General features: G+C 45.1%; 1 protein-coding gene across 1 annotated transcript; it reads left to right on the top strand.

Annotated features, from left to right (window-relative positions):
* The first annotated feature begins 3,148 nt into the window (after nt 1–3,148).
* On the top strand, nt 3,149–3,475 carry LOC130873892 (protein yippee-like 5). The gene has a single exon (XM_057768919.1). It carries the CDS (start codon nt 3,149–3,151, stop codon nt 3,473–3,475), a length of 327 nt encoding a protein of 108 aa, XP_057624902.1.
* Nucleotides 3,476–12,219: the final 8,744 nt, after the last annotated feature.

Below are 12,219 nucleotides of genomic sequence, written 5' to 3' on the forward strand. Positions count from 1 at the left end.
CCTCTCTGCCTTTTGGTATTTTTCTCCCAGAGAAGCGATTATGTGGGGGCTTTTTAAAATGTCAGTGCTCCCTGAGCTGGAAAAGGCAGTTCTGCTGATTGGAACACTGGTTTGCAGGAGACGGAGTGGTGCTGCTGACATTTTCCGAGGCTTTCTAGCTCAACTTTAAAACACTTTGCAGAGCGAATCCTGCTGGCACTGGCCACTGGTGATATTTCTATGGTGATCACAGACATGCAGGGAAAGGGCTCAGTAATTGGTTTCTTTTAGAGGGCCAGCAAAATTAGATGGGGGCCACATTCATTTTAACACAGAAGTTGGCATGGGCGGAGGATGGGGCTTTTCCTATGCTGAGCACAGGAGGAGCACTGCTAGCTTGCCGTACTGGACCCTGTGACGGAATGAATTCCCTGCCTTTTTATTCGGTGCTCTGTGATTTGCTGAGGATAATGGCTAATATAAAATACTGGTGCATCACCTTTGAGCACAGTTGGTCCCAGGGCCAGGTTCTGAAGACAAAATAGTGAGCAAAGCAGACTCTGCCTCTTGAGATCTCAACACAAAGAAAAGAACAGAGCAGAAAGGGGAATGCCATTCTACTGCAGAACAGGAACCAACTCTCCACCCTCAGCCTTCAGTCTGCATAGGTCACAACCCGTGTGGACAGGGGTGAAAACCAATGACTGGGGAACCAAGACCCTCAAGGCTCCAGGTAGCAGAGAGGGAGGGCTGGGCTAAAGAGGATCTAGAAAGAAGTAAATAGGGTTTGTGCTTAGAGACACAAGGCTGGATATGGGATAGCTAATAAGGAGGTACCCGCTGGAACTGAAGACCTTAGTAGATCAAAGATGGATTAGAATGGCCCAAGAAAAAGCCAAGTGTGCCACCGAAATACTTCCACAAGCTCAGGAGGCAGAAGCAGGTGGATCTCTGCATGTTAAAGCTCATTCTAGTCTACATAGCAAGTTTTAGGTCTGCCGGAGTCACATAGTGAGACGAGAGAGAGAGAGAGAGAGAGAGAGAGGGAGAGAGAAGAAAACTTCACTCTTTGGTAAAGAGAGTGTTTCATTTAAACATTACATTCATGGAAAAGGTGGGAGCCATGTGTCAGGCTGTGAGCTCCTCGATGGCCCCGGGGAACCACTGAGGGGTTTGAGTAATATTTGGTAGAGTATCTAAGCCACATTAGCTCAGAGGCCCTAGACAGGAGGTAAGAGGATCAGAAGTCCAAGGTCATTCTAAGGTACTCAGTGAGTCTGAGACCAATCTTGGCTCTGTGTGACCTCCCCCCTTTTTTTTTCAAAAAAGAAAATACTTGGTTTATTCTCTCTCATTTATGTTGCTCTTCCATGGGAAGTGGGTGTTAGGTATTGAACTCAGGACAAATGGCTAACTGAGGTACCTATTTAACAGACCAAATGGGACACTGGCTGCCAGTCAGCAGTCCCTCCCAGCATCACCAGTACCTGTTACTGGTCCTCTCAGCACTTCTCATCCCGCCCTACCCTGAACCTTCCAGCACTGCTCCCTACACTTCCCCTTCCCCAGTTTCTCCAATTTCTCTGATTCCTATATAACACAGCCATTTTGGCTATTCCCCCACTCAACTTTTTATTGATTCTTTGTGAATTTCATATTATGTACTGCAATCCCACTCCCCTCCCCCCATATCTGCCCTCTGCCCTTGCAACTTTCTTCCCAAAAATTAAAAAAAAAATAAAAGTAAGAATTGAAAGGGAAAAGAGGCTCACCATGGTAGCTGTGGCATATCATTGTGTGTCACACAGTAGATCCTTTTGCCCAAACAGATGTACATGCAAATACTCGTTACAATGAGTCATTGGTCTGGTTCAAGGTGTCTGGCTTCTGCTATACTATCAGTACTGGATCTTCACCTGGACTCCTATTGGATATCCTGTTGTTGCCCTGTGTTATGGAGATCCAGAAGCTTTGGTTCTGCAGAACCAGTCCCTTTGTGTGCTCTAACAGTTCTTAGATGTGGTAGATGTTGGGGTAGGCCACCTCAAAGTCCTGGATCTGGGCCTCGGTGGTAGCGGAGTTGGTCTGCCTGCTCTTCTGCACAGAGTCACTAGGGTCAGCTCTCCTGTGATAGCAGAAGTTACAAAATAATTCCACACTAGTTCAGAATGAGATATAATAAAGGGTTATTTATTTGGGGGAGACTTACAGATCACTGTCCTAGATCACAGTCCTCTGCACAAACGGAAAACAGGAACAGAGTCTAGCAGCTGGAAGCAAGAGCCGAAAGCAAGAGAGTGAGCACAGACTTTACAGCTGCATTTATAGTATAAGAGACCACACCCAAGTGGGCTGGTAGCTTAAAGGCTATTGGCTGAAAGAGTGGAAGGAGCTCCCAAAGCACCTCCCCCTTTTGTTTAAATAAGAGAGTTCCAAACCCAATACAAAACTATATGTACTAGGAACAGATATCAAGTATAAGATTAGAATTACAACCAGCATAAACAATATTAAGCAAGGAACGTATGCTAAATGTTTTATTAAACATTCTATCCTAAGGAGTCTAAGTCTTGTATTGGAAATGGCTTGGCTAGATCATAAGAGGACAGCAACTACGACCAATCTTCAATCCCATCAAAGGCCTGAGAAGGGAGATAATATTACTTGAGTAGGCAGGAAGTGCAATCAAGCAGCTTCCAAAATATGCAGTAGATGACAGAGACAACTGACTGCCTGAGAAATCACCCAAAGTCTCATTTGCTACATTGAAGCAACCAACTTTGGCTCAGGTCTAGAGTAACTGACAGACCATTTTCAGAGGCAAGAAAATTTTCAAAACAGTCTTACCCTGTCTTGGCAAGATTTGACAGTCTTTTTTTCTTGTATTCTGCTTGTCTAGTCTGGACATTGTACACTTTGTAGTGGTCAAAGCATGGGCAGTTTCTTGCCCAAAGGCCAGTTGTGCCAAGAAGAAGACAAACTCTAAGTGAAGTGTCTTTGGTGTGCAACACTCTCTCAGGAATAGATCAGTGCTGCCAGGAGCAATTGTGTCTCACATCGACAGAATCCTAAGTTATTTAAATGCCATGTTCTGCCAGCTGAGAAGCGAAGAGCCGCTGGCAGCGCCGATCTCCCCAACGCGCAGGTTTTAAGAACTTTAGCTCTCAAAATGGGCAGAATCTTCCTTGATCATATCGGCGGTACCCGTCTGTTTTTTTGTGCAAACTGTGATACGATCCTCACCAACTGCTCAGAACTCATCTCTACTCGGTTCACAGGCGCCACCGGTAGAGCATTTCTTTTTAACAAGGTAGTTAACTTGCAGTACAGTGAAGTTCAATATCGGGTCATGCTCACTGGCCGCCACATGGTTCGAGATGTGAGCTGCAAAATCTGCAATAGTAAACTGGGATGGATCTATGAGTTTGCTACTGAAGACAGCCAGCATTATAAGGAAGGCCGTGTGATCCTGGAGCATGCACTAGTTAGAGAGTGAAGGCTTTGAGGAGCATGTACCATCTGATAACTCTTGAAGAAAAAAGATAAATCCGTCTTTTCCCAGGTCTCCTTCACTGAAAACAGAAATCTACTTACATACACTGTCACCTTAGCATCAGAGTCGGATTCTTGAACTGCAAACAAGAGGGTGTGAGAATCTGAGATGGAACCTTTCTTTCTTTCTTTTCAATTTTGTATTTCCCATCCAACAGCAGTTTGTAGAGAGAATTTTTGCAGATGCCGTTAATTTTTTCCTTTTGTTTACATCTTGAGGCAGATGAGTCTGCAGTTATGTGGTGGGCTGTGTGAGGGGAAACTTGGCCCCTACAGTGAAAATGAGTGTTTTTTGTACATTTTGCGTGGAGAATATGTCAAGAGCATGGTTTTTAAATTTATTTGGGCTTTGTTTTAAACTTTCTTTTAAACCCAGTTATTTCACTTAATTTGCTAGCTTCAAGAACAGATTCTAATCTGTGCCCAGCGCTGGAAGCTCAGTGTTAGTGTGGCTTGTGCTGGCCAGTGTGCCATATTCTTGTTGGAGAGGAACTGTAGCACTATAACCCATTTTTCCTTGTCAGTCCTGACCCACGATGTCACCACCCCTAGTTACTTGTCACCAAACACGTGATGTTGGTTGGAGATTTCCTGAAATGGGGCAGAACTGCTTGGCTGTCTTTCCCATGTAACTTAAGCATAGTAATATAAATAAAGTGATAGTTGGAAAAAAATGCCATGTTCTCCAGATCTTTGAAGTGGTTAAAGATTACCTATCTATGCAGAATACAATCTCTATGTATCGAAAGAACCTAATTAGTCTGACTAAAAGTATAACAAGCGTGAATGACCATTAACGTATAATACTTAATACCTATATAACTTAAAGATTAAGACTTCATATCAGAATATTAAACAATCTTTAAACAACTGTGCAGTAAAGGAGAATAATGACATCAAATGTAAGCAATGTAAAAATATCTTAATCAGAGGTAGAAATATATAATGCAATGTGATAAATATATCCTAAAATTGTATCATAGACAAAATGTCTTAAACAGAGGTAGAAACATGCTTGCATACAATATGGCAAAATAAGTTTGCATAGGTATACAAATATTATAAACAGAAATAACAAATATAATTTGAACTTGTATAAATATACAAGAAACTATACCAGTGTAAGTTGTCCATAAATAATAGCTCACAAGTATTCACTCTATTACTCACTATTATTATTATATTAGTGTGAATAAGTTCACACAATTACCTATTATCCCATTCAATCTTCCCTTTTTTTGAGATCTCTAGGCCTACGTAATCTCCACCTCAACCCCCAACCCTATGCAAATAATAATTAAACCCTAAGTGGTGTCTTTAACCATGAGGACAAACTTGGTTGGGAGAGGGGACATTGCTTTCTAGAATTGCTTCCTGCTGTCATGGGGGCAATATTTTTTCTATGAAATCCTGTTAAAGTAAAATGATGGTTAAGTTTCAAGATTGCTGTTTTGTATAATTCCAAATGGTCTCTGAGCAGTCGATAGGATCTTTTTGTTTGTTTGTTTGTTTGTTTGTTTGTTTTGAAGTTCTTATTTGGACTTTTGGCCACAACGTTGTAAGAAGGTACACCATTTCTACATCTGGTACTCAAAAACTGGCCTCATAGTAGCACTATCAGCATCATGACATCATATCAACCAGGTGGAGTTGTTGTTGTGGGGCCCCATATTCTTCCTGGAATCATCAAAAATTACTGTAGGGAAAATCTACTGTTCATTGTGGACAACTTAAGCATTATTCATATAGACATATAGTCAATGAAAGATACAATATAAACAAAATGGTCATGGAGAAAAGTAAAATATTTCCTTAAAATCTATCTTCTTTCTGTCCCATACCATATGGCTCCTGATATTAAACAGAAATTCTGAATTTTTCTTTTAACAACATGCATGCATTTCTAGTATAAGAGTCCACACCCAAGTGGGCTAGTGTCTTAAAGGCTATTGGCTGAAGGAGTGGAAGGAGCTCCCACAGTACTCCTGCCTGAGGCAGTTGGCAAGGGGTGGGACCAGCTCTCTCCCTCATGCCATCGGGGCCAGAGGTTCACGAGTTTCCTAGACTGCTATGGGGAACAGTGGGGAGAAGGGAGTGGAATATTTAGGAACCGATTACAACAAACAGCTTCTAGTGAGACTGTCTATACTCATGTCCCCTCCTGGCCATTCCACTCTGTCAACTGGTATTTACTGTGTGTCAGGCATTGTTCTTAGGGCAGTGGATCTGTGAAAGACTTGACTCTAATAGCGTTGAAAGAACACATGGCTGGACATCCATCCCTTCTCCTGTAGAATGAAGACTCCATGCCTCTGTGTCCACAGTGACGTCCCTAGGGCCTGTGCCATGCACCTAGATGCTGGTGGTACTCAGTAAAAGTAACTATCGTAACAGGAAAATAAAAACTGGGAAGAAGAGTGGAGAAAAGAAAAATCTACATTTCTTCTCTCCGCCCTTTTGCAACCTCTGTGTGTGTGCGCGCGTGTGCACGAGTCTTGTCCGTGTGTGAGATATCTTTCTCAAGAGTCATCCATTTGTTTTGTTTTCTTTTTCTTTTTGCTCATTTGCTAGAGGCAGAGTCTCTTCAAGTAGGCTAGGCTGGCTTGTCGGCAAGCCCCAGAGATCTGCCTGTCTCTGCTTCTCACTGCTGGCATCACAAGCATGTGCCACCATGGCTGGCCTTTTCACCTGGTTTCCGGGTCCTAAACTAAACTAAACTCAGGTCTTCATGCTTGCAAAGCAAGGCCTTTAGCAAATAAGCTGTCTCCACAGCCCCCTATGCCCTTTCCCCCTTCTAGTGGCTCTCAAAAACTCTGTTTCTATGCTTCCATGCCCAGAAAGGAAGAAGGGAAGGAGGGAAGGAGGGAGGGAGGAAGGGAGGGAGGGAGGGAAGGAGGGAGGGAGGGAGGGAGGGAGGGAGGGAGGGAGGGAGGGAGGGAGGGAGAGAATTTCATAAAATATTTCCCAGCTCCTTTCTTGCTGAGGGGAAATGACTGATGAAGTCTAGGATCTGCATCCCTCTGGTTTGACTCTGTGAGGGTAAGGCACGCCACGTATGGTAAAGTCACAGGAGGAGCAGTCTAAGTATGTGATTTTAAGTAGCAGAAAGGCTAAAAAAGGAGCACATGGACCAGTTGTTTATCTGCTTGATAGATGCTACCAAAACCCTCAAGTGTTAGGATGTTAGGAAATAGCCTTGGCTGTACCTTCTCTCTCCCCTCCCCTCCCCTCCCCTCCCCTCCCCTCCCCTCCTCTTCTCTTCTCTTCTCTCCTACATTCTCTTCTTTTCTGCTCTCCCCATCCCTCTCCTTTCTTTACCCCTTTCTTTTCTGCCCCCTCTGTCTTTTCCTTGCCTGAATGGCCATCTGAGTCCCCGATGCATCAACGTGACTGCGTTTGCAAAGGCAGGTGTGTGTCTTGTTTAGTCACATTAAAAATAAATCGCTTGGCCACACACAGGCGATGCGTCAATCTGTTCCTTCCCTTTGCTTTCCAGGAACAGATTGCTCAAAACCAGATGACTGCTGTGTGAGATACCAGCAAGGAGAAGCAAGCGACGGAGGGAACAAGCCCTCCCGAGCAGCCCTCCGGGCCTCACATCCTTGTGGAAAGTGAATCAGTCATGCCCACCAAACAGCCACAGCTGCATTCTTTAAGCCAAAATTAACAAGCTGTGGAAAGTTTGGATGTTCACACTCAGTGCACACCTACTGTGTGTCATGTCCTGCACTTTATTTTCTGCTTTTCTTCTCTGGTGGAATTGGGTCATGGCTAAGATATCTCGCCAGGAATTTTACCTTTGAGTATCGCTGTTTTTGTTGTTGTTGTTGTTGTTTGTTTGGTTTTTTTTGTTGTTGTTCATTTTTGAAGCAGGTTCTCCTGTAGTCCAGGCTGGCATCGAACTGGCTATGTAGTTGGGGATGATCTTGAACTTCTGATCCTCCTGCCTCTGGTACCACCACACTAGGTCAGCTTATGCAGTGCTGTGCTGGACCCCAGGACCTTCAGCCATTTTCTTATCATTCTTCTGGCTTAGATGAACTCTACAGCTTTGGGCCATTACTTCACACTGAGGTCTCTTCCTCTGCAAATGGAGCAGAAGTTGAAATCAAGAGAGACGATACCTATGGTAGCTTGAAAGAAAACGGCTCCCCAAAGGGAGTGGCACTATTAGGGGGTGTGGCCTTGTTGGAGGAAGTGTGTCACTGTGCAGAGGGCTTTGAGGTCTTTTTTCTCAAGTTTCCCTCAATGTGAGAGACAGTCAACTTCCTGTTGCCTGCAAGATGTAGCACTCTCAGCTCCAGCACCATGGCCGTCTGCACACCTCCCTGCTCCCCATCATGATGATAATGAACTGAACCTCTGAAACTGTAAGTGAGCCACCCCAATTAAATGTTTTCTTTGTAAGATTTTCCATGGTCATGGAGTTTCTTCACAGCAATAACAAACCCTAACTAAGACAATACCTTTAAGCTAGACACCTTTTTAGTGGGCAACTGAAAACAGTGGTGTGTGTGCTCTGTATCTCAAACACATAAACCACCTTCCTTCTCTTGAAAAGTGTGTGTGTGTGTGTGTGTGGTATATGCATGTGTACATTCTCCATGGAGTTGCTTCTCCACACTATCATTTATTTATAATTTGCCCTTAATTATTCTTGTGTGTATATGTGCATGCACACATGCTGTGGTATATGTGTATGTGTGCGTGTGTGTAATTCAGAGGACAACTTGTGGGAGTCGGTTCTCTCCTTTAATTGTGTGGGTTCCGGGAACTGAACTAAGGTTGTCAGGTGTGGTTACAAGTACCCTTACCTGCTAAGCCATCTTACTGGCTCCTCCACCTTATTGTTTGAGACAGGGTTTCTCACTAAACCTGCAGTTCATAATTCAGCAGGACTGGTTGGCCAGGGAGCCTCCAGGATTTGCCTGTCACTGCCCCCAACACTGGAGTTATAGGTCCATACTTGTACCCCCAGAGTTTTCTGTGGGTGCTGGGGACCTGAACTCAGGTTCTCATGCTTACATAGTGAGCATAGCCTTCCCTATGAGTCATTTCCTCGGTCTTAAATTTAAAAAATCTTACAGGCGAGGGTGGCAGCATTCCAATGGTGTGTGTGTGTGTGTGTGTGTGTGTGTTCTTACTCTTGATAAAAATAGTCTAAGAGACAGCTTGGCTTTTGTAGAAATCTTGGCATTCTAGCAAGCCTGCAGCCTCCAAAGAAAGTGACTAAGCAATTGTCAAGGGAAAGTAAGGGTTCCATGCTCTCTCCTGGTTAGTCCCCCACCCCTGCCCAGTCAAAGCCTTATCTGCTCTCCCTAGTGTCAAATCTGAGCAGTCAAATCTGATTTTGCTAGTAAGAACTGATAGAAAAAAAACTGTGGGTCAATTCTGAGTCTGCCCTCTGATGTTCTGCAAGTTTCTGTGTGCACATTGGGGAGCCAAGAGGCAATCTAGAAGTTAGGTCTCTGGCCTGGATGCCACACAGAAAAAAAACTCATGAAAAACAGAAGTCTGGAGAATGTATGGAGAGGGTAGATCAGTCATCCTAGAGTCCCAGCTAAGCCAGCTGCTAAGCCCCCTCTAAGTAACCTGTTACGCCACTGGTCCACTCATTGCAATCCTGCCTCACATGACGTAGACACCAGCTAAACTCACATGAAAGAGCTGCCCTTCAGAACAAGGCAAGCACATAGGCAAGTCATGGTGAGCCTCTGTTTGGTCATTCCCCTCTCAAGGGGTATGTCACAACAACGGATTCGTAAAACAGTATCCACCAGTATCCACACTAGAGCTACCGTTAGGGTACATACCACTATGGACCAAACCATGAACTCGTGGTGGATAGACAGAGAAGCTGCCCCCAGAAACTTGGTTTGCCAAGAAGATTGTGCATAGCTCAGTATAAATTTTAGACACTGACTAGTTCATATGGGTACGCGTGCATGCACACACACACACACACACAGAGAGAAAGAGAGAGAGAGAGAGAGAGAGAGAGAGAGAGAGAGAGAGAGAGAGAGAGAGAGAGAGAGAGAGAGGAGGGAAGCAAGGCAGGGCACACTCTCTAGGGCCTGGCAGGAAACCGAGCAGATAAAGGGAAACCTGAGACACTTGCTGCAAGACAATGGTGCTCAGGCTGGGGTGGAATCTGCTGGCAGAGCAGTTGCCCAACATGCATGAAACCCTGGGTTTGACCATCACTGTGCTATAAACTGAGGATAGTGGCACACACTTGTGAGCCTTGAGAGGTGAAGGCAGGAGGAAGAGAAGGTCAGGTCATCCTTGGCTACGTTCAAAGCCAGCCTGAGCTTGATAGATAACTCAGCCGCCAAGGGCACTTGTTGCTCTTCCTGAGGACCTGAGTTCAGTTTCAGCCTTCATATCAGGCACCTTACAGCCCCTCATTTAAAAACATGCAATGTACTTACTGAAATTTTTGTTTATTTCTTTTGTTTTTTTAAATGGAGCAAATTGGGTTCTAGACCTGTAGTGTGACCCCAGAAAAGCTGGTTATTTCATGATCTTTTCTTCCATCAGCCCGCCTGGTAAAAATATAACTTGCTAGATGCTGCATAATCCCTTCGTGACCAAGTGTTAAGTGGCCATGAAAGCAGAGTCTCTTGGGGGTGAGTGTCCTCTTAGCACCCACTAGTGGCAGGGCGGATGCTCCAGCTGGAAGAGATGCAGGGCCTGTTTGCAGAGAGCCCTTTTAAGACTCCCCTTGGACAGTTTGGGATTGAGGAGCCCCATCTGGGCCCTCCAGGGCTGACGAGGAGAAGATAGAATCGGCAGCCAAAACCAGAGCCAACGGGCTGGTAGTCAGATGGTTAATGGCTCAGTCCTAAAGAACTGTGAGGCTGTAGCTATAGCATGGAATAACTTTCAAGTTTCCCTCTTTCCTCCTGGTGATCAGTGGAGCTTTGAAACTCTCTGACCTGGGAGGATCTGGGTAACTGTGGATGCCTCAACCCAGGACTACAGGCAAGGCCTAGCCAATGGCTGGATCGAAGAACCATGACTGCAGAAGGGGAACAATTCAGACATCCCTGAGTGGTAGCAAGGCCAGTGGAAAAACCAGAGGCAAGAGCTAGGTACCTCAGCTCTGGGCAGAGAAAGGCTTGTGACAGCACTGCTCTTAAAATCTTAAATGAGTGCCTTAGTCTGTGTTTCTACCCAAGTTGTCCCACGTATAATCTCAGCAAACACTGGTCTCCTTTTCTCCCATAGTGGTGATAGAACCCAGGGCACTGCACATAATAACCAGGTGATCCATTACTGTATTGCACATACTAACCAGGTGATCCATTACTGTATCCTCAGCCCCAGGGTGTTGCACATACTGACCAGGTGATCCATTACTGTATCCTCAGCTCTCTTTTCACTTTTTTTTAAAAAAAAACAAAAAAAACACTTTATTTTATGTGCAATGGTGTGAAGGTGTCAGATTGCCCAGGGACTGGATTTATATACACTTATAAGCTGCCATGTGGGTGCTGAGAGTTGAACCCTGGTCCTCTGGAAGAACAGTCAGTGCTCATAACCACAGAGCCATCTCTCCAGCCCCCTCTTTTCACTTTTTATTTGGAGACAGGGTCTCACTAAATTTCCCAGGCTAGCCTTAAACTCTTTCTGTAGTACAGGCTGGCCTTGAACTTAAAATGATTCTCCTTCCTTGGCCTCCCGAATGCCAGGACTGTGGGTGTACACCACCACTATGCATTGGCCCCCTATATCCTTTCTCTTTTTCTTATGGACACAGGTTGTTTCCAGTATGTATTGTCTCTGGCCAGTCTGCTAGACTCCCGAGGCCAGGTCATCTCTTCTCCCTTCACACACCCTACCTTCCCAGAGCTTCAAAAAGACTTCGGTAAACAGGCAACACTGACTTAGTGACTTTGCCTGGTCTTGAGTGTCATCTACTGCCACCCTGAAAACGTGTTACTGTTGTTTACTGCTCTATTGCTGTGAGGAGACACCATGGCCAAGGTAACTTGTAAAAGGAAGCATTTAATTGGGAATAGCTTCAAAGGGTTCATCCATGACTACCACAATGGAGGCATGGTGGTAGGCAGACAAGCAGGGCACTGGAGCAGTAGCTGAGAGCACACATCTTATCTATAAGCTGCAGGGAAAGAGAGAGAGAGAGAGAGAGAGAGAGAGAGAGAGAGAGAGAGAGAGAGAGAGAGACTGGAGACTGACTGGTGTGGGCCTGATGTGGGCTTTTGAAACCTCAAAGCCCACCTCCACTGACACACCTTCAACATGGCCTTACCTACCCCAACAAGGCCACACCTCCTAATCCTTACCAAACAGTTCTCTTCACTAGGGACCAAGCATTCAAACATGTGAGCCTGTGGGGGAGCATTCTCATTCAAACCATCATGGGTCCATCTCCCTTCTCTCTTGCCATCCTAACCCTGATATAAGCTGTGTGGCCCCAGGTGATAAACAGTGACCCAATTAACTAACCATGGAAACTCTAGTGAAGGTCTGTTCTGCCAGAGACAGGATGTTATGGAGGATCTGAGGGTACAGGAAGGAACAGATAAGACTTTGCCATCTGCTTCCCATCTCAGTCAAGTTCCCCAGTATCTGTAGCCATCCTATGGTAGGGAGGCAGCCTCCTGGGGCACTGCACATAGGACAAGGCTTCCCCTGTGATGTGGGATTCACCTCTGTATACTA

Source organism: Chionomys nivalis, chromosome 4 (genome assembly GCF_950005125.1).
Source record: "Chionomys nivalis chromosome 4, mChiNiv1.1, whole genome shotgun sequence".
NCBI classification, from domain to species: Eukaryota; Metazoa; Chordata; class Mammalia; order Rodentia; family Cricetidae; genus Chionomys; species Chionomys nivalis.